Source organism: Mytilus californianus, unplaced genomic scaffold, assembly GCF_021869535.1.
Source record: "Mytilus californianus isolate M0D057914Y unplaced genomic scaffold, xbMytCali1.0.p SCAF_5, whole genome shotgun sequence".
NCBI classification, from domain to species: Eukaryota; Metazoa; Mollusca; class Bivalvia; order Mytilida; family Mytilidae; genus Mytilus; species Mytilus californianus.
The window spans coordinates 79705154-79727476 of record NW_026262701.1 but is presented as its reverse complement, the minus strand read 5'-3'; the positions used below and the strand labels follow the sequence as shown (position 1 = coordinate 79727476).

The 22323-nt window shown below is 33.2% G+C and overlaps 1 protein-coding gene across 6 annotated transcripts in view; it reads right to left on the bottom strand.

The window, feature by feature from the left end:
• LOC127703090 (tyrosinase-like protein 1) overlaps positions 1-22323 on the bottom strand; it is a 186036-nt gene that overhangs the window by 55229 nt on the left and 108484 nt on the right. For 2 of the 6 annotated variants that reach the window (XM_052207510.1, XM_052207506.1), the window contains exon 4: positions 20107-21024. The exons of the other annotated variants lie outside the window; for them this stretch is intronic. In XM_052207510.1, coding sequence (XP_052063470.1) covers positions 20160-21024 — 865 coding nt within the window. In that variant the 3' untranslated portion in view covers positions 20107-20159. Of the gene's footprint in view, positions 1-20106; positions 21025-22323 lie in introns of those variants that run through there. 6 annotated transcript variants of the gene reach the window in all.

Genomic DNA, 22323 nt, shown 5'->3' with positions numbered 1-22323 from the left:
TCTACAATACATTTCAACTTCGTACTTTATTTGACGTTTAAATTTTTTGATCCGAGCGTAACTGATGAGTCTCTTGTAGAAAAAAACGCGCATCTGGCGTTAAAAGTTATAAGCCTGGTATTCTAGAAACCTCTGACCACACAATGGTGTCTTCTTGGAATGTCTATATTTTATAAAATATTGGTTCCTCGAATGCCAACAAAACAAATTGAATACATGTTAATTTAGTGAATGGGTGTTGTTTTAGAACAAAATTTGATTACTAGTTATTAGGGAGTTGAGAAGTAAAAAATTATAATGCACCTTAAAAATATCACTTTTTCAAATAAAACATTTAATTGAAATGCAAAAGAATGTTGATAAGAAAAATGTATAAAACTTAAGATAAAAAAAAATTGAAATAAACAAGTGAAACTGTGAGCTACTGCTCACTGATGATACACCCGCCAAAATACTTGACGGTAAACAGGAAGTTGTTGAGTGATGAATCTGAAAACGTATCACACGGTATAGCTGACTTATATAAACCTGAAACCAAATTTCAGAAATCCTTGTAATGTAGTTCCTGAGAAAGATGCGACGAAAAATATTCATGGGACGGACGGACGGACTGACGGACAGACGGACGGATGGATGGACGGACGGACGGATGGAAAAACAGAGGATAAACAGTATACCCCCACTTTTTTTCAAGCGGGGGTATAATAAATGAAATAAGTTGCATTTATAGCTTCAGGTTTGTAAAATTTCCGGAAATTGACCAGTTGTTATTATTTGTAAGATAACTGTGTGAAATTTGACTATTCATGTCACATTTTTTTCTTATATTCTCTTAAAAAAAATTGTGTCAGAGCTAAATTTAGTTTTCTTTCAAATAAAGCCGTTATGCACTGCTCATCTATATACACACTTGTTTTACAACGCCTCCTTATAAATATCAACTCTTGTGTATGCCACAATATTCCTACAAATAGAACCCCAAATCGACGATGTGGGAGCCCTATAGTTTTTACTTTGCCCGTCTGTCACCAATTTTTGTGAACGGAAAAACTCCAACAATATAGGTAAGAGGCCGATGAAATTATACTCAGTTGTACATACTATGTAGATCTGCCATTACATTCTGGTGAAATTCGGCTCATTAATTTTGGGTAAAAACATAGTTTTTGATTAAAAATCACAAATTTTATCATAAATTTTGAGAAATTTCTTTCTGCGCTAGGATTACAACAATAAAAAAGCAAAATAACAAAAACTCCAAGGAAAATTCAAAATGGAAAGTCCCTTATCAAATTGCAAAATAAAAAGCTCAAACACATCAAACGAATTGAATGGAAACTGTCATATTCCTGACTTGGTACAGGCATTTCCTTATGTAGAAAATGGTGGATTAAACCTGGTTTTATAGCTAGCTAAACTTCTCACACTTTTATGACAGTCGCATAAGATTCCATTATATTGACAACAATGTGTGAACAAAACAAACAGACATAATAGGTAAAAATGTCTAAAATAGGGGTACAGCAGTCAACATCGTGATATAATCTTAATCACTATAAAAACAAAAAAAGATATCAACAAAGAAAAACCAAATGACATATAGACAAAGCACATAAGCAAAAGTGTGCATGCACAAATGATAGCCTAAGCGCACTCACGTAGAAGTAAATGAACTTCATTGAAAAAAATGACTTGTTGCATTTGCCACCGGAATTCGTTTTTATTGGAAATTAATCAGTAAGAATTTTCAATATAATTATAAAAACGATAATCAAAGAAAAGGATCAAACTGATATTGCAGAGGATCTTAGAAGGTCTATATATTGTTAAGGGTATCCTGTAACTTAAGCATCTAAACTGCATGATTTTTTTTTAAAGTTTATGGTGAGCGTAACATCGTTAAAGTATTTTTTATCCAAATATAATTTTTTGACGTTTTAGATTTTACACAAAGAAAGAAAATTCAAATCACAGGTTTTATGAAAAAAGCAATTTAAATTCAAACAATTAAATATTAACGTGTATTCTATACAGTTGTACTTCTATCTAAGGATATATAATTTGCTTTATCTCGCAAAATATGCATAAAAAGATATTTTTATGATATTCTTATACAGGTCCAAATGCTCTAGTTGTTTGTTATTTTTTTTTTAAAATCAGTGAGCTATATGATTCACCACACACAACCTCGTTATCAAGTATTTATTCATTTCAGATAGTTCAAACTTTAAAATGCAAGGTTTAACAAATTAACTACCAAGAGTTGATAAATATGATATCCGACGGTGTAGGTAGTAGAAATTGTTTTTCTTACGATTCAATTGTAAATGAGTGGTATTCGTCGAATGTTTATGGCGTATATCAAATTTATCAAGCTGATCAGAACCTGTTGAAATAAGTACTGAGTTAGAAAAAAAAGTCCATTTACGTACCCTAAACATAAAGCGCTACTATTAAAATAATATTAAACAACATTTTTGATCAGGAAGTCTTAAATCAAAATGTTTTAATTTGCTTTTACAAAAGAAGATGAGTTCAAGATATCTTATAAATTATTTCTGTAAATCAAATTAGTTCGGCTTACTTTTGCTCGGATGTTAAATTTATACAAAATTACTATTTTCCTCAAATCGATGTGGTTTTTACTAATTATACATTCTGATCTGCATTTACCTAGTCAATCATTACCAGACTGATTGATACATGTAATATTGCGTAATATTATTTACGTATTGAATGCTTATTTAATCATGATTACGTAATTGGCTCAACAGAATATTTACTGTTAACGTCTTTCGTATAGAGTCTGCCCTCGAATTGGTAGTAGGATTAATATCGTCTGATTATTGATAGGTAATGTTTTTGAATATATATATTATATATAACTGTTTTCCGTTTTTCATGAAGAGTCGATGAAATACTACTGTATGATTTTTTATTATACTTCATGATTTTCTTCATTATTTGAAGCTAATATGTCATCATCTAATTCAACCTCTGAAAGTGGCAGTAATCCTCATTTACTCTCATACTTTTTGTGTAAAAGAAGAAACCAACTTACAAGATAAAGACCCTATATATGTAATGAAAGCGTAAAGAAGTAAATTTATTAATACAAAAGTATAAATCTAAAAATACATTTAAAACACAAATAAATGTTGCATATAACCACTAGTATGCTTTCATACTTATGTGTGCCTGACTAAATAATACAATAGAAAACCATCTGTCTAACCAATGTGTCAAATGCTGCAAGAAGACCGAGCTTGCTGCGAATAAATAATGATGCCAAGAAAAAAAAATTCTCTTCTTTTTTTTCTCTCTTTTTTTTTCTACTGCCTAAAAATAGGTCGTCCTTTATTGAAATTTTTGGATATTTTTATTTATTAACGATTATTTTTCTATTTGGATAACTATCAATTACTTATCCAAATCTAAGAGCTATATACTTATAACTATAACGAGAACGCCCTATAGTACATGTACTTTCTGTATCCAACTTAAAAATGCAAATTCTTAAATAAAGGATGATAAGAAGGTTATCAAGTTTACTGGCTTTTTTGCCTAAATTATTGAAAGGGTGCTACTATATTATTCGAAAATAACTGACACAAAGTGATAAATGATATTACTGGCTAATATCTGTTTGTATCGGTACAATTGATAAATAAAAACTAAAATAGAGGAAAACAAAGCAATACTCATAATATATTTTTTTCTCATTTATTAGCATCTTCGGTCCTAACGAATGTTAATTCCGGAAAACGCTTCGAATTCACCAAAGGACAACTTGTTATGTGTTATCACCAGCCTCTCTTGACTATTTATTATTCTCAATTGTAACGTCGATTTTAATTTTGGCAATGGTGTTGTCTGTTTTTCTACACAAATTCAAATCGGTATGTATACTAGTGTAATGAAGAACTTACAAAATTAATTTTAAACTTGTTCGATATTCTTTCCTTTTTCATTCCGACATTTGAAAGAAACAGACGGAATATCATTTGGTGATTTAAAGATATTATTTTGGTGATTCAAAAGATATAGGATCCACATTGTGCAAGTTTTGTACCTCTTTTCTACAATTGGAACTCAGGTGGTATAATTAGAGTTAGTCTCCCGCACCAATTGTGGGATATTTAATAGAATATCAGTGTTTTATAGCAAATTAATTTCAATTTATTGCTTATTTTGCTTATTTTTACATGTTATAATATTTTTACTATCCGGAGGTAGCGATCGGTGTTTATGTATAAGAATTGAGCTATTATTTTTTTGTATGTACATAGAGATATACACGTTTTGTTCCATTTCATTTCAACGCTTAACACCGATCTGCACATTTCACTCCGGCGGTCACAGCTTAATGCTAATTGAAGGTTACGCATGTTCAACATAATTATGTTTTATCTCTTCATGTATGCATCACCATAACCTTAACTGTAAGCATCATTATATATGCAATAGCAACAATTTGTTAGCTGTCTTATTATCAGTATAAATATTATTACTATCATTATAAATGTTTTTATCATCATTCTAGATGTTATTATCATCATTCTAGATGTTATTATCACCATTCTAGATGTTATTATCATCATTCTAGATGTTATTATCATCATTATAGATAGTTATATATAGTACATGTGTTTTAAATATCATCTAGTATTCTGTTAAATTACCACTGTGTCCGTTTAATTACTTTGACCGATTTTATAATATAAAATTGGCACATATCACCTCACTTGCGCTATTTTTAACAGCATCATGCCAACGCCTAGTCATTTGGTACATAGTGTTTAATCAGCCTCCTCGCACGTGTAACCCAGTATATGTTATTGTTATCGGATGCTGACCGACATTTGTGCAACGGTATCACTTCACGTAAACCCAAATATTTCATTCCTGACAGATGCATGTTTAACTGGTTGGTTATAGGCGTCAATGAACTTTTAAAGGTCGCTAATTCACAAATTCTTTATTTATAGTACAAAGCAATATTCTGTTTTGGTTGTTCAATTTAATCTTATGGTTGTTTGGCACTAAGATGAATACAAGAAGGTCATCAAAAAGATGGAAAGCCTCTGCAACATTAGAAGCTGCATCAAGACAAGAGGAAACACAGCTTTAACCAGGTTCAGTACCAGCATCAAACGATCCCCCAACTTCAGGAGGATAATTGTTCTTTTGATGTAGTAAATCGACCAGGTAATGCAATCAGTAAAGATCATTCAAATCTCAAGCAAACAACTAGTTACTCTCCTAGTTTTCATTATGATATAACATTGAATGTTAGTCAGTACTTAAAATAAATCAAAAAATCAAACGGGCGAGTATGTCATTTTTGTTCTACTTAGGAACAACTCTATAATTGATAATGACCAGACAAAAAGTGTCGTATGAACAGAGGAAACTTGTTATTAAACCAGTTTTGCCTCATACAAAAAAAAAAACAAATACAGAAATTGAACTTGAGTATAAATATATTGTTGCTGAGATACTTTTGCAGTGGAATTAAGCTCGATATAAAGTTCGACGGTTTGGTACTTGGCATTCGACGACTATGTTAATATAGCAATATTATTATATCCTCAATAGATTTGGCTATCATTAAAACGAATATTCTGTTATCTACGTTTAATGTTTACAATATATACTTGATAGTCCTTGTACAACTGTTCACATTATTGAACACACATTTCGATGTTTCTCTTTCGAATACAAAATCTTTCTAATTAGATACATTAAAGTCTGAGATAATAAATTCCTAACTTAATGTATCTACAAGCTGCGATGCCGATTACGATTTGAACTTTTCTCGACCTTAGAAATGATATATAGTAAATGTAAGGAAACCGTTAACTCTCAGAGATTGTAAATTTATGTCAACGATTTGCAGACGATAATCTTTTCAAAGATCAAAACTTTTGGTGATCAAGTTTGTAAAAGAAGCTTGCAATCGAAAATAGTGTACAAACGATCTCTACTCTAATGATAAAAACTAATAAAAAAAAATAAAAAAAAAAATATTCTAACAAATGAACTAAATTACAAATAATATTGTCATCTCGACAGATATCACGAAAAATATATATATTATTGAACTCCATTTAATTTTATCTAAGATTGACCACTGCTTCAAAAGAACCACACACGTTATTGATGAGCGGCCTAGAGATGCTTATCATATTTTTGCTTAAACGAAATAACTTACTATTTACAAGTTTAGACCTGTCGCTGGTCAATTGCTTTGTTATAAGTCCCCTACCGATTGAGTTTAAGGGAACTTAAGGTTCTCACTATGTTCGTCTGTCTGTCTGTCCATCTGTCACTCCGGCAAATCAATCTTCCACATTTTTGTTTTCGTGCTTGAAGATATCGATTTGATATTTTATGTATTGTTTTAGCATGACAAGTTACAGATCAAGTATGAATGTTGTTTCGGTCTGATGATTTTGTGCAGAGTTGTGGTGAAATACACACAAATAATTAGTTTTCCGCACTTTTTTCGTCATACTTGAAGATGTTGATTTGATAATTGGTATATAGTTTCATCGTGACAAGTTACAGATCAGGTTTGAATTGTGTTCCGGTCTGATGATTTTGTGCAAATTATGGTCCTTGGACTAAGAACATTCATTAAAATAATCAGTTGTCCGCACATGTTTTCGTCATGCTTGAATATATCGATTTGATAATTGGTATATAGTTTTATCATGATGACAAGTTACAGATCAAGTTTAAATTGTGTTCAAGTCTAATGATTTTGTTCAAAGTTATGGTCCTTAGACAAAGAAAATTCCCCCAAATAATCAGTTTTCAGCAATTATTTTTTTTTTATTGCTTGGAGATATTGATTTGATAATTTGTACATAGTTTTATCATGTCAAGTTACATATCAAGTTCATATTTTGTTCCAGGCTGCTGATTTTTGTGCTGAGTTTTGGTCCTTGGACCTAATATTCTATAAATTCACACACATTATTAGTTTTCCTCAATTTTTTGTTGTTGTCATGCTTGAAGATATTGCTTTAATAATTGGTATATAGTTTTATCATGACTAGTAATTGCTCAAATTTTGAGTTTTGTTCCGGTTTGGTGATTTTGTGCAGAGTAATGGTCCCTGGACTAAAATAAAAAATTTACTTCATAATAAGTTTTCCACATTTTTTTTTCTTTTCTCTCGTCATGCTTGAATATATTGACTTGATATTTGTTCTATAGTTTACACCATGACAAGTTATAGATCAAGTTAATATTTTGTTCCAGTACAATGAATTATTAACCGGTAGTGACTATGTATTGCAATGCATTACTTTCAGATTGCTTGTTTTGATAAAACTCCTTTCTCTAGATATCAGTTTAGGAGTCCTAAAATAGTCACTGAATATTTTCGAATTAAGTCAAGGGATACATAGTTCTCGTTTCTTCAGGAAAGGCGCTACTAGAGTGCTGCAATAAATGGTTGACCTGATTCTAAAACTCCGGCAATGTGTAGATGGAAGTCTATGTCATTTCGTTCATATATTCAAATACAACGATGTGTATAACTTTTTGGTTTTATTTTTCTAATTTTATGTCTAGAACTTGCAATTACTTTAGTAATACTAACCGTTATGTAAGATTAGCAGGTTCGCCAGTAACAATTAGAGTTTGGTTTCCACCTTTGTAGAAAACGAATTTATTCAAGCTCGGAATAAACCAGGTGGCATTCATCTTGTACAAGATTAAAACTTGAATTCGGTTTTCAATATCTCTAATTTTACATATATGCAGATATGCGGAATTGATTGAGTTGATAATACGACAGGAGTATAACATATAAGATGTGGGAAAATACCTTGAATATAGTTTCTGTTCTTTTACTGAATATCAGATTGTTGTGGTCTAAAGTTTGCCAAATAAACATGTCATTATTCCGTAGTAACAGAAACAATGATTAGAACCAGAAAGAGGATAATCAGCTAGCTGGCTAGTTTGATCATTCGTCAAGGGGGGTATTGCAATCAATACATACGATACTCCGATGTATCTCCCAATTCCATATTTAAATGCCAAGATGGTTAACATTTGACTCATATTGGTAATACATTTTGCTTACCACATTTCAAGGCGCGATAAAAGCCTTTCTTGTCTACACACCACATACTTTCCAAAATGTGTATTAAGAAATTCCATGATATTCATTAGAATTCAGTTATCGTTAGGGTTTAAATATATGAGTCCTTTATATTGTATTTGGCTCACAGCTTCTACGCAGCTCTATCCGCTTTTAATGGCGGTAGACCCGACAGTCATTTATGATTGTCTTGGTGAATTTGGCACATTTCGCTGCGTTTCCTTTAAATATGCGTCATTTGGCGTCATATTTCATTTAGCATCCAAAACATTTGATATTGTGGGTCTCTGTATCCCAGGACCACCACACAAACATTTACGAATCTCTGTTTCCAAGGATTCATTGAATTGGATGCTTCATTTATTGTAAATAATTAGTTATCTAGTTAGTTATCTAGTTATCTTTTTGTAGTTTGCCAATATGAAAGGTGACTACGTTTAATTATTGATTTACTATATATATATCTTAATTATTTATCTATTTAGTTATCTAGTTATCGTGTCGTAGTTTGCCAATATGAAAGGTGACTATGTTCATTCAAATATCTATTTACTATACATATATATATCTTAACTGTTTACCTAGTTATATGTGTTTATAATTTTATAATAAAGCTGTGGCCAAATACTGCTAATACCGTGTTTCTTATCATTGCGCATCAATAATAACCACTCGTATGCTTTTGCTTTCATACTTATTTGTGCCTGACTAAATACTACAAAAGAAAACCATCTGTCTAACCAATGTGTCAAATACTGCAAGAAGACCGAGCTTGCTGCGAATAAATAATGATGCCAAGAAAACAAAATTCTCTTCTTTTTTTTTTTTTTCTACTCCCAAAAAATAGGTCGTCCTTTATTGAAATTTTTGAATATTTTTATTTATTAACGATTATTTCTCTATTTGGATAACTAACAATTACTTACCCAAACCTAAGAGCTATATACTAATAATGATAACGAGAACGCCCTATAGTACATGTACTTTCTGTGTCCAACTTAAAAATGCAAATTCTTAAATAAAGGATGATATGATTGAAAAGAAGTTTATCAAGTTCACTGGCTTTTTTGCTTAAATTATTGAAAGGGTGCTACTATCAGAAAATAACTGACACAAAGTGATAAATGATATTCCTGGCTTATATATGTTGGCATCAGTACAATTGATAAATACAAACTAAAATAGAGGAAAACAAAGCAATACGCATTATATATTTTTTTCTCATTTATTAGCATCTTCGGTCCTCAAGAATGTTAATTCCGGAAAACGCTTCGAATTCACCAAAGGACAACTTGTTATGTGTTATCACCAGCCTATCTTGACTATTTATTATTCTCAATTGTTACGTCGATTTTCATTTTGGCAATGGTGTTGTCTGTTTTTCTACACAAATTCAAATCGGTATGTATACTAGTGTAATGAAGAACTTATAAAACTAATTTTAAACTTGTTCGACATTCTTTAGTTTCGGAGTCAATTCCATTAGAACTGACCGAGGCTGCTTATTTGGTTTCATTAACGGACGTGAACACGTCTTTATAATTTCTTCATAGTTTAGCAAGAGAAGCTGCAAGGGCTTGTAAAAAAAAATGACATACTCCAACACACATCTTTACATGGCGTTTACAAACTGTTACAAAATGTTTACTATATATAGAAAGTCATCGTGTCTTAATACGGATGCAGTGTCCACTTTACCATTACGTTCACGCATTATCCAACCAAATTTGACAAATATGTCAATATAAATAATTTTAGTGTGTTTCAATTTGTCAACCTATTCATTTTTTGAAAATTTAATTATTTGGGATTTTGAAATAAATATAAAGTATACATGTCGATCTGCCTTTTCCATGTTAATCATGTTAATGTCAAAATTCTTTCAATGTTCATGCTGAAAAACTTTCTAGTTAGAACGGCTTTTTTTCTTTGATTTAATCATGGAAAGATGATTTACATCTGTATTATGTAGTGCTGTCAACGGTTAACCATCTTACGGTATTTATTTACCCCAACTCGTTCGCTATGACGTTACGCACGTCGTAATTGCGTCAATGTTTTCCTTGATTGCTATATGTCTTTACACTAAATCCATTATATTTCAACTGAGGGATATTTTGTCATTGGTGCATGATTTTATTTAATTAGTTCGTATTAGGCTTTCAACTAGCTTTCAATAACAATGAGTACTCTTAAATCAGTACTTTGTGTCTTAATTTTTTATTTTTTTTTTTGTTAGTTGTTTGTCTTGCTTTGTATCGATCTGATGAGTAAAGCCCTTTTCAACTGATTTTAGAGTTTATTTTTATGTTAAGCTGTTACAACACGGTTCCAGGTTAGGGGAGGGTTTGGCACCAGCAAACATGCTTAAACCCGCCATACTAGTATTCTGTATGAGCCTGTTTGAAGTCTGGAGCCAGTAATTCTGTGATTATCGAATGTTACTGAATGTCACATTTGTTTTTCATCTGTTGTTTTGTATATAAATCAGGCCGTTGGTTTGCTCATTTGAATTGTTTAACATTTTGGTATGTCGGGGCCTTTTATAGCTTGTTATGCGGTATTAGTTTGGGTCTTTGTTAAATACGACCTGTAGTTGCTAACATCTACGCCATTTGGTCTCTGAATATATCTTCGAGGATGGATTTCATATCTCCATATTTTATATATATACTCCGCCATAAGTTAAGCCCCACCCAATTTAATTTCGATATATTTTTATTTTGTATAAAACAAATACAATATATTAAAACTGTAAACAATAGGTAACTTTTGGATACAGGCAAAATGTCAATCGATTACAATTTAATTGTCGAAACCAGTTTAAAAACCTGTCTTTTTTTTTGTTTGCGTTACTGGTTTTGATTAAGCACAAATGATTTTAGCACTAGCTTTTACACCTGAATAAGCCATTGATATAAAATCTTTAAGATGGCAAGAGTAAAACTGAGTTTTGCGGAACGCTGGCAAGTTGTAGGTATGGCAAATACAGGTGTTAATTGCCATAGAATAGTGCTGACAGACTGGGTCATTTGAAGACCGCCCTAGAACAGGCAGATCACGTAAAACTACTCCAAGAAAAGACATAAATCTTTCCCCGCTAAGCAAGATTGAAATCTTTCTCTTCTGCTGATCAGCTTCGTAGAATTTGGCCTATTGGGGTAGAGTAAGTTTGCAGACTTTGATACGTAGGTTAAATTGTTTCCGTCTACGAGCTCGGAGGCCAATAAAGCGCCCAGAATTAACTTTAAGTTACCACAGAGAAAGATAACAGTCATGACAGTGGCCTAGAAACCACGGTCTATGGACTTTAAGAAACCGGAGAATTCTTTCTCCAGTCCGATAAAAGTCGTTTATTGCTGAAGCACGTCGACGGCACAACAGGTCTTTGGAGAGAAAGACACATCGCATATCGGGACAATAACATTCTATAACATTCTATTCGGTTGTGGCGGTATAACAGTGTGGAGATGTTTTTCCCATGACTGTAAGCTATATATGCATGTTATTGACGGTATTCTGAATTGGCAAACATACCAGGATGACATCCTGAACACCACATAGTTTTGCCTCATTTTGAAAATCATGGGTTAGCATGACAACGCGAGATCTCATCATGCACGAAAGTCATCGCATATCCTGACGTCGGAATCAATATACACTATACCTTGTCCGGCCATGTCACCTGATTTGAACCCCATTGAACATGAACGGGTATTTATCGCCGTATTTATATAAACCTAACCAGAGACAACCAAATTGTACAACAACAACGGATTTGATGGTTTGGTATTATCAGCAATGGCTGAGATTTCCACAGTATATGCTACGACGACTGGTGCAAAGAATGAGAAGACGTGTATTAAATCTCTACTGGACGCTCGGAAGCTAAACACAATATCGATAGCATTATCGTTATTGACAGTAAATGTATACTTTATTGTTTTCCGAAAAGTTGAAAATTGTATCATTATTTGAAATTAGTGAAAATGATGAACAAATTAAAACTTTTTATTGTGATTTGAACTTGTTGTTTTAACGTAAAGTTGATGGTTGCCTTTACAAAGCAAATAGCATAATATTTTTTTACATTAAATAAGATTTACCTTTTATTCAACCAATGTCAACACGATTGATTTTTGTTCAAAAATATTAAAATTTTGATTTGAAAATTCCTGTTGATAAAACTATGGGTGGTGCATAACTTATGGCGAGCTGTATGCTTAAGATGAATTAGACTATCAAATTTAAGTCCCTTTTTGTCATAGCTTTTTACGTGTTTAGGTACTTACACATCATTTAATTTCAAATTGGCTTTGACAGTGGTGTACCTTTTAATGATTTTCAATGAAATTAATGAAAAAATTAACATTGCAACTTCACCTTCTAAATTTTAAGCAGCTTCTAACTAAAGTAGAAAATTCGGGCTGGCCGAATAATTAATACTAATAACGAAGAGCTGAAACGATTTGTTATTCTTGTATCATTGGTTTGATGGAAATCGCTTTTTATACAGAGATATTTCACTCATCGTAAGGAAAAATCAAAGTTGAAGAAATTTTCCATGTTAAAACTTACCAATACATCATCGCCAAGCAACATGAGCAAAGTAACTATTTCAAACCGATGATCCAAAAAAGGAACCTTCTGTGTCTCCTTAGAGCACATAAGCATGAAACATGTAGATGACATTTTTCTGATTCAACTTGCGCAGAAAATTTTCTAAATACAATACCTTGTGACGCAAAGTTCAAATGCAAACTTTAACCGAACAACTATGAATAAAAATCTGCCCTTAAACGGGTTAGCTATAAGAAATGTCCACAAGTAAAAACATTTGTTCGATTCAGTGCATCATCAAGGATCACGTAGTTGCAATCATAAAAAATCAGTCCCTTGCTTCTGTACATGATGACATTATTGTCTCGCCTGCGACAAAAGTCGCAGTAATTGAGATATAGGGACTGCAATCTAGCGGCTACGGCGGCTGCGACGACGGCTGCGACGATGGCGTAAACTATTTGTTTAAAGCTTTATATTTCAGAAGGTATAAAACCTGGATGCTTCATACCTTGTATACAGATACCTTATGTTACGAATTTTCCGTCTGTCATATTTCTATTGTCCTTGACACCCTTTTCATGGTTCAGTGACTGTTTGAAAAGAGAATACAGTTTATTTGTCAAGTGAACTACTCACTTATGAGTAATAGGATAACCATATTTGGTATATGGTTTCCTTGCAACTTCAAATGTCTGTCAGGTAGGGTTCATCTGATCTCGCCCTCATTTCATGAATCAGTGATTAAGGTCAAAGTTACGTGGTCAAGTCCGTTTCTCAGTTACTATAAGCATAAGGTCAGCTATATTTGGTGTATGGAATGAGTGTAAGGTATTCGTGTATGACTGGTAGGTTTCATTTGACCTCAACTTCATGGTACATTGGACAATGTTTAGTTTTTGTGGTTTGGTCTATTCCTCAGATACTATAAGAAATAGGGCCACTATATTAGATGTATGGAATGTTTGTAAACTGTAAATGTCCGTCAGGTAGATTTCATCTGACCGTGGCCGCATTTTCATTGTTTGGACAATGTTAAGTTTTTGTAACTTAGTCTGTTTCTCAGATACTACACATGTATAAGCGATAGGTCAACTAGATTTGGTGTACTGAATGATTGTAAGGTGAACATGTCTGTCTGGCAGGATTAATATGACAATGACCTCATTTTCATAGAATTTTGCTAATGTTAAGTTATGTGATACTTGAAGTAAAACCTTCATATTACAGACATGAATTCTATGATAAGTGTGCACTTGATTTAATGAATTCAATATATTTTCCTTTAAAATTCGATGTCCTGAAAATATCACCAAATATAAGTGATCTGCAGCAGACTATACAGATATAAGAAGATAAGGTATAAGTGCCAATGAGACAACTATCCATCCAAGTCACAATTTATAAAATAAAACCATTATAGGTCAAAGTACGGCCTCAACACGGAGCCTTGGCTCACACCAAACAGCAAGCTATAAATGGGCCCAAAAAATTACTAGTGTAAAACCATTCAAACGGGAAAATCAACGGTCTAATCTATATAAAAAATGAGAAACGAGAAACACTTATGAACCACATCAACAAACGTCAACTACTGAACATCAGATTCCTGACTTAGGACAGGTGCAAACAATTGCAGCAGGTTTAAACGTTTTAATGGTACCAAACCTTCACCCTTATCTGAAATAATAGTGTAACATCACAACATAGAAAGACACACTATAAAATATCAATTGAAATGGCTTAACTCAATCAAAAGACGCAGTAACACAAATTAACATACACAGAACGAATAAACTTGATGTATGATACAATGTAAATACAAAATTAATATTAATAAGGGATGAATAACAAAAGTAAAAGTATTATACCGCTGTGAAATGTTCAACAATGTCAGAAAAACATCAACCTTAAAAAAAAAAATTCCGCCATTTGCAATAATTTTAAACACAGGTAAATGAAATAATTTTGTTGTTAGATATACTTCTTCTGTCTGTATAACCTTCCGTTTAGGAACACCAAGAAATTTCTTGTGTAGCAATAAAACTATTCTAAAACTTGGTACATGTGGGGTGAATGTCAACAATAAAACTATAAAATTGGTGCTCGATAAAACTTCGTGTTCTTCATGTACAGGTGCCAGAAGTGTGATGTATATACAGTATAAAAGGAGAAAGGAAATAATTTTCATGCTCATAGTACAAAGGAGTGAAAATTTATAGTAATTCCAAACATTTATCAAAGCTGGTATATAGACAAGATATAACCCTGAATCAGTAAACATTAAGTAAAAAAAAAAGATTCTTCACCACAAAATCTAGGTGTGCACTGCCTGACCACTTTACCTGTATAAAACCATATGTATCTGGTCACATGATTTTCCTGGCGAGTAAATTCATTAATGGGATGTCTATCAGGGTGCAATTTATACATACCTTTATAATCCATGAACTGGTTGATTGGTGTTTAAATCCACTTTCAGCACCATTGAGCTATTTCTTTACGGTCTGTTTTTATTGATTAAGGAAACCGGAGTGCCCGGACAGAACCACCGACCTTCAGTAGGAAAACTGACAATCCTAATCAAATAAGATTGGAATCGAACGCACCTGCCACATGCCGAATTCGAACTCATAACCTCAGTGTTGACAGGCTATTGAAACAGTAGTTCGACTTCTCAGACCACTCCGCCATCAAGGACCCTTACATTCCATGGAAAGAAGAAACGTATGTATGTTTAAAGTGATTCAAAGCCACAAAGGATAGTCTATAATGTAAATTGTATCTCTGTTATATATTGGGAGTCTTAACGTGGTCAAGGGCATATCAACCGGACTATTATAGAAAAAAAACTGAAACAGCTGTTTTAGTTTATACTAAATTCCTCATAATGATATAAAAAAAAGATGCTATTGCATTAGCAAAACATCGGTACCTTCTCGGAATCAATCCAACTTGACAACCCAGCCCCCTGCCCGACCATTGCCTCTGTAAATTTGGAGGTCAAACTATCTCAATATTTGAGCGTTCCTCGTGAGGAAAACTACAGAAAGATCGTCTGACGCATACATATTATAAATTAACACAGTATAGATGTGTATTATTAGTATACATCGAAAAGTGTAGACTAATACATTTGATTCCAATCGTTATCTTTCCGTCAAAGTGTTTGGTTTTACGTGACGTTATTTAACGTCATTTGTGCGTTTGTTGGGCATAAAATCTACATCTACAGTACATTGAGCATATAATAAAAGAGTATTTCTGGTAATGGAAATGATATGGATCAAACGTATTAAAGTTTACTATTAAGCTAATTCATAGTTTCACTATAACTTAATATTGTGTGGACATAAATGTTAACCATTCATAAATTCCGAATGTAGGATTCCTTAATTAACATTGTAACTGTTGAATTAACGAATGTTTACTAGGTCTCTGATAATTTTATCGTCACTGGGCAATCTAGACTGAGACACTGCCGATGACTGAATTAGTGATGTGGTATTGTGTTTGCTCCAACATTCTTTGCATGTAATGAGTGTGTTGCAACTCCGACTTATTTATGCAAAATTAAAAGATTTCGTTGCTTAATGGAAATCGAATGTTGTTCAACGGCTTAAATGGACGCTGAGACTGAAGCCAGACTTGAGGTGTGATTCTTGGCGAATCATTCATTGGTGTGGTGAGACTTCTGACCAAAATTGAAAGTCAGATCGTTCTTACTCTGGTTTATTGTCCTGATAAATGTAAAGATTTCCACGATCGGCAGAAAGACAACATCATGCGAATGTTTCTATATAAAGACTCTTGTTATCCACTTTAATTTCCAGATTGGGTGCTTTGAGGAAACAACTACTAGTTATACACTTATATAGTAAAGATCTAGCTGTTCAAAGTCTTAAACTTGTAGTTCGTCATTGAAGAAGCCGAAACTTTCTTTCCATAAATGGAAGGATTCAGTCCGATCGTTAAAGGTAAAGGTAACCTACCGAATAGGACTTATCACCGGATGTGTACTTGTATTAGCAACAGGGGCCTCTGAGATCACCCCTTTAGTTTTCTATGTTGTGTTTGTATTTTGATATGTGTCTTTTGATATTTTTTCGTTTTTTCCATGGCGTTGTCAGTTTATTTTGGACTTGTAAGTTTGAATGTCCCTTTGGTATCTTTCGTATCTCTTTTAAAAATGGTAAGCTGGGAAAACAGCACGTCTTTTTGCATGTGAAATGTCAAAATGAAATTCTGGTCGTTACAGTCATTGTGAATGTAAGTTTCTATTACCGGTGTTAATTGGTATGCACCAGGGTTTCTGCTGAAACGGCTTGAAAAATTAATTTGGAATGGTTAGGCGTTTACAAAAAATGTTCCATTTTTTTATGCTTCAGCCCTAAGACAGGAACATTTACGAACAGCGGCTAGTTGGTTGCTGTCAGTGATAATTGTTCTGCATGTATTGTTTTGACACAAATCAGTCATTTGGTTTTCAGTTTGAATTGTTTCACATTTTATCATTCCGTTGCGTTGTTTTATTTGTACTAATGGTGTGCACGTTGTTAAAGCATGTACGGTGATTTATTTTCTAAGTTCTTGTCATTGGCTTGATCAATGGTGGGAAGTTATCTCATAAGCAATCGTACCATATCTTTTCATTTTTATCTAGATAAGTGAGATAACTAATACTTTGTTGCTGCATATTTAATGATTAGAAGAATGAATTTTGGTATAGTAATTGCGTCAGTTGTCCTCTCTAGAATCGTTACGTTGTTGTGTTGCTGTCTCATCGGCGTTTACTTCATATCATCTGACATGTATATCGAATGTAATAGATTGACTCTCTTGTTTAAGTAGCATCAAAGAAAATAACTAGCATCAAAAATCATTTGTTTTATATCTTAAGGATCAGTAAGGTAATCAAGAAATTGCTTCCAAACTTGAACTTGTCCAACAATATGAAATCGAAAAATCATTCCAAGCATTGTTTTAAGGTTATCATCACATTGTCAGTTCATTGTTACACTATTTATTTTAATTTTAATATATTCAGTGAGAGGCTAAAAAAACAAACAAATTGGATTTAAATGGGCTCACTGAATTTAAAGTGGTATAACATCATCTACAGCAGCACTTCTAACTTTAAGATAATTCGAACTGACAATGTGTTGTCAATACGATTAATTTAAGTGTTGTTACTAAGAACGAATCGTTCGTTTCTTTTAGAGTTCAGGCTCTTCTCTCAGCTGTAGTTTGTTACCCCGTTTGTCTCCTTAATCGATTTATGAGATTTGAACATCGGTAAACTACTGTTGAGTTAAACCTTCAGAACAAACGATTCATCAGGCAACACTACACTTTGTGTAATGGTAAACCAAAATTCCTTCTCCCAAAAATGATTTTAACTTTTTAAGTTGTTTGTTTTTATAATGATTAAGATTATAACACAATGTTAACTGCTGTACCCCAATTTTTCACATTTTGACCTATGTCTGCTTGTTTTGCTCACCCATTGTCAGTATGATGGAATTTAATGCGACTATCATACAAGTGCGAGGTTCAGTTAGCTATAAAACCATGTTTAATCCACCATTTTCTACATAAGGAAAAGCCTGTACCAAGTCAAGAAGAATATGACAGTTGTTTTCCCTTCGTTTGATGTGTTTGAGCTTTTTATTTTGCTCTTTGTTAAGGGACTTTCCGTTTTGAATTTTCCTTGGAGTTCGTTTTTTTTTTTTTTTTTTACTTTTTAATGTTCTAAGCCACCATGTTCCTACATAAGATTAAACTTAGATAAATCCAATTAACAACCTGAACCTGTAAGCACGTCTAAAACTATAAATTGGATTTAACTCAAATTTGAAAAAACAGAACACCATGAAGAATTCAAATGACATAACATTAAAACAAGACAAATAACCAAAGTTGACATATGCTCCTGAATGACCTGATAAAAATAATAAAAAGATCTGTACATGAACAAATGCCCACGACGTACCAAAAAATAATAAAATTGGACTATAAGTGATGAACAAAAGTCAAACATTAACAACAATATACAATAACATTTTTGTCAATACATAGAAACAATAAACAACTGTCATACAAGTGGAAGGTTAGCTAGCTATAAATCCAGGTTCAACCCACCATTTTCTTTGGAAATGAGTCCACCTCTTATAAAACAGAGAGCTCTTTTATTTTTACTGAAACCGTTAACTCATTTCTTTCACATAACTTATACAACCTTTAAAGTCAGTAGAAATTGGCATATTTAAAAAGACGCAGTAATTCGATTCAAGCATGTGGCCTGATGTTTCACATGCTGTGTAAAATATAAACACAGCGACAAAAACAGAATAAAGGACGAATGTTTTGATCGATCGATTTGATTGCAGTAAACAAATTAAGAGGAGAACCAGCCGGAATATCTTGTATAATTCTTGTTGGATTTTCTGTAAGATTATAAGAAGCAAAATCAATGGGTTTGGACCAACACCCAAAGCACCAAAATCCTAAAACGCACGCCTACCATCCGCAGTTAACGCAGCTGCTTCTTCAGGCACTGCTTTCTTGAGGGATACATATATCTCTATTTTGTCCAAAGAATAGGTCTGGACTATTCGAACACTAGTTTTGACATGAGGGAGAAAGTTCATATTGTTGCAGACGGGCATATCTGTTACTGTTACCTTTTTTATTTGTAATAGCTGGATTTGATCGGTATCTGTAATTGTTAAATTGCATTTGATCCTCTGTGGGTGCGATGAAAACCCTAATTGATAATCCGCAAGGGAATTTGCAATACGTCTTTTAAACAATTCCCGGACGTATTTAGCAAATGCATGATGACACCTGAATATTGGATTGAATACAGCCAAGGTCCCGCTTCTCATGGTTGTGTCTACCCAAAGATGTACTATGTCGTAAAAGCATTCCCAGCAAGACCTGCGTTGATTGCGTTGCATTGTCTCGCTGTGACTTCTTCTAGATAGCACGGCTGCAATTGCATTTTTGGACATTAATGCTCCCGTTTGGTTGATTTCACGCCTAATACTTCGCTCGGTTAAGTTTGCAAAAATCTCGTTGGGAACTTGATCAAGCAGTGACCAAAAATATTTGATTGAAAATAAGATGAATACAATTGTACAAGGATATGTGAACAGAGAGAAATCCTGGAGTGGGAAATGAAATAGTTGTATACTTACAGAGATGGACTGAGGCAATGGATTAAATAAATGTAAAACACAATTCGCAACTCCTACTCTATTTTGTATTTGTTCAACTCCAGTAACTAAGGAAAGAGGACTTTTGGTTATCACTAACGGAACAGAAAAACTAATTTCAGTTAACGAACCTTGTTTACCTTATTTCGTTGAGAACACTAACACTTTCGTTTAAGTAGGTTAACAATGGGCATATTGAGAAAAACGCAGTAAGGTAATTCAAGCATGTGCCTGTGTTATTTAACATTATTGCAACAGTTTTTTTAAACGTCAAAAACAGAAAGACCACGAGTGTTAGGATCGATTTCATCTACATCAAACAAATTAAGAGGCATACCAGCCGGCATATCTTGTAATATTGCTTGTTGTATAGCTTGTAAGGTTGTATAATCTGGGCCTTGAGGCACACCAAAAGCAGGGAAAGCGGCCACATCTTGTGCAAATGTTTCACCATTTACTCTCTCTAGAGATACACATATATCTCTCATTCCGTTACAATATAGATCTTGACTATTTGAACACAGGTTTTGACATGATGGCGCGGGAGCATATCGTCGGAGACGTGCATATTTATTACGGAAACCTTCTCTATTTGTAATTGGTGGATTTGGTCGGTATTTGTAACTGTTAAATCTCATTTGACCCTCTGGAGGATGCTCTTCAAAATCTAATGGATAATCTGCAGGAGCATTTGAAATACGTTTTCTAAATAATTCCCAGACGTAGTCAACAAATGCATGATGACACCAGAATATTGGATCGAATGCAGCAATGGTCCCGCTTGCCATTGTTCCATCTACCCAACGGTGTACCCTGTCGTGATAGCCTTCCCAATAATACCTGCGTTGATCCCTACGTACAATCTGACTATGACTTGTTCTTGTTAGAACAGCCGCGATTCCATTCTTAGGAATGAGTGCTGCAGTCGCACCAATATTACGTCTTATCTTCATCCCAGGTAAGTTTGCAAAAAACCCATCGGTAACCTCGCCAAAAGGTGTCCCAAAATATTTGTTTGAAAACAAAATTGTCCTTGCTTGTCGATTTCCCATGGCTTCATCTAACGAAGAGTCCCAGTATGGAACAGTAACACCTCGACCAAAAACAGATTGCAATGCAGCTTCATATCTAAAAAAAAATTGCAAGCAGTTCAAATAGTGTGTCTGATAATGTAAATAATATTTACATAAAATACATTTCACACATGTACTCGTGTATTTTTTTTTTGGGGGGGGGGGGGGGGGGGGGGGGGATTCTTACTTGTAATTATTTTATCATTTGGATAATTGGTAAACCTTATCGCAAAATTTATTTTCTTTTGATTAGAACGCAATAATGATGTGTCTTTAAAGTCCTCTATTTATTGCTACAATCCGACAGATAAGGAATGACATTGTCAATCTTTTGTACAGGTATAAGCATTATTCGACGACTTTCCCATTGATTTATAAGTAGACCTCTTTTTTCCAAAATAGGGAACACATACCATTGGGGTAATGAAAAATGTTAATTTTGGAATCAAAAGTAAACAGTACACTAGTATTTTTGTTTACCTTACATTTTAAAACCAGGAGGAAAAGGTACGAACAAAATTTAGATACTAGATGATTATATTTTGAAACTAGGGTAAGGATAAATTAAGTAATGTTACGTATTCTTTAACATCAAGTTTAACCCAACATTTTCTTCGAGAAATGCCTGTACCAATTCAGGAATATGCAGTTGCTTTTCACTTGTTCCGTTGAATAATCGTTTGATTTTATCAGTTTTTATGGACTTCCCCTTTTTGAATTTGCCTTTGAGTTCGGTGTTTTTGTAATACTATTTTGCTTCAAAGTTAGTGCGACAAGTCTTATTATTAGTCTTCAAGCTATCTGCAAACATAACTATTGGACTAATAATTAACTCTTGTAAGTTAAATCGTTTTTTAACATTTTATTTTGGTAACGATTCATGAACCACAAAATTATCTTGTTGAGTATAATTAACAATGATAGTATTTATCAATTACCTTCGGAGAAAATAATAGACTATTTATTTTAAACCAAGATATGTGACACATAATAACCAATATTACCTTACCTCTTACACATTTCTAGGAATATCATTTGTAAAAAGGGAACACGTAGAGACCCGTATTTATATTGGTATAGTGGGCCTGTTTTATTTTAATACACAGTTAGTAGCAGTGTTACGTCCTTTTATAAAACAACATGACGTTAAAGAAAACTTTTCGCCAAGACGAGATGAAGAAATTGATGATAAACGATTGAAAATATATGCAGAAAACACAATAAAGGTTAAAAAAACAGGGCAAGTTCATTCCATATGGGGTTCGAGTTCGCTTTCACCCAATATGAAATTTACTAATCCCGTATATATCGTATGAGGTCACGGGCACACTGTGTGACTCATGCTATCAGTTAA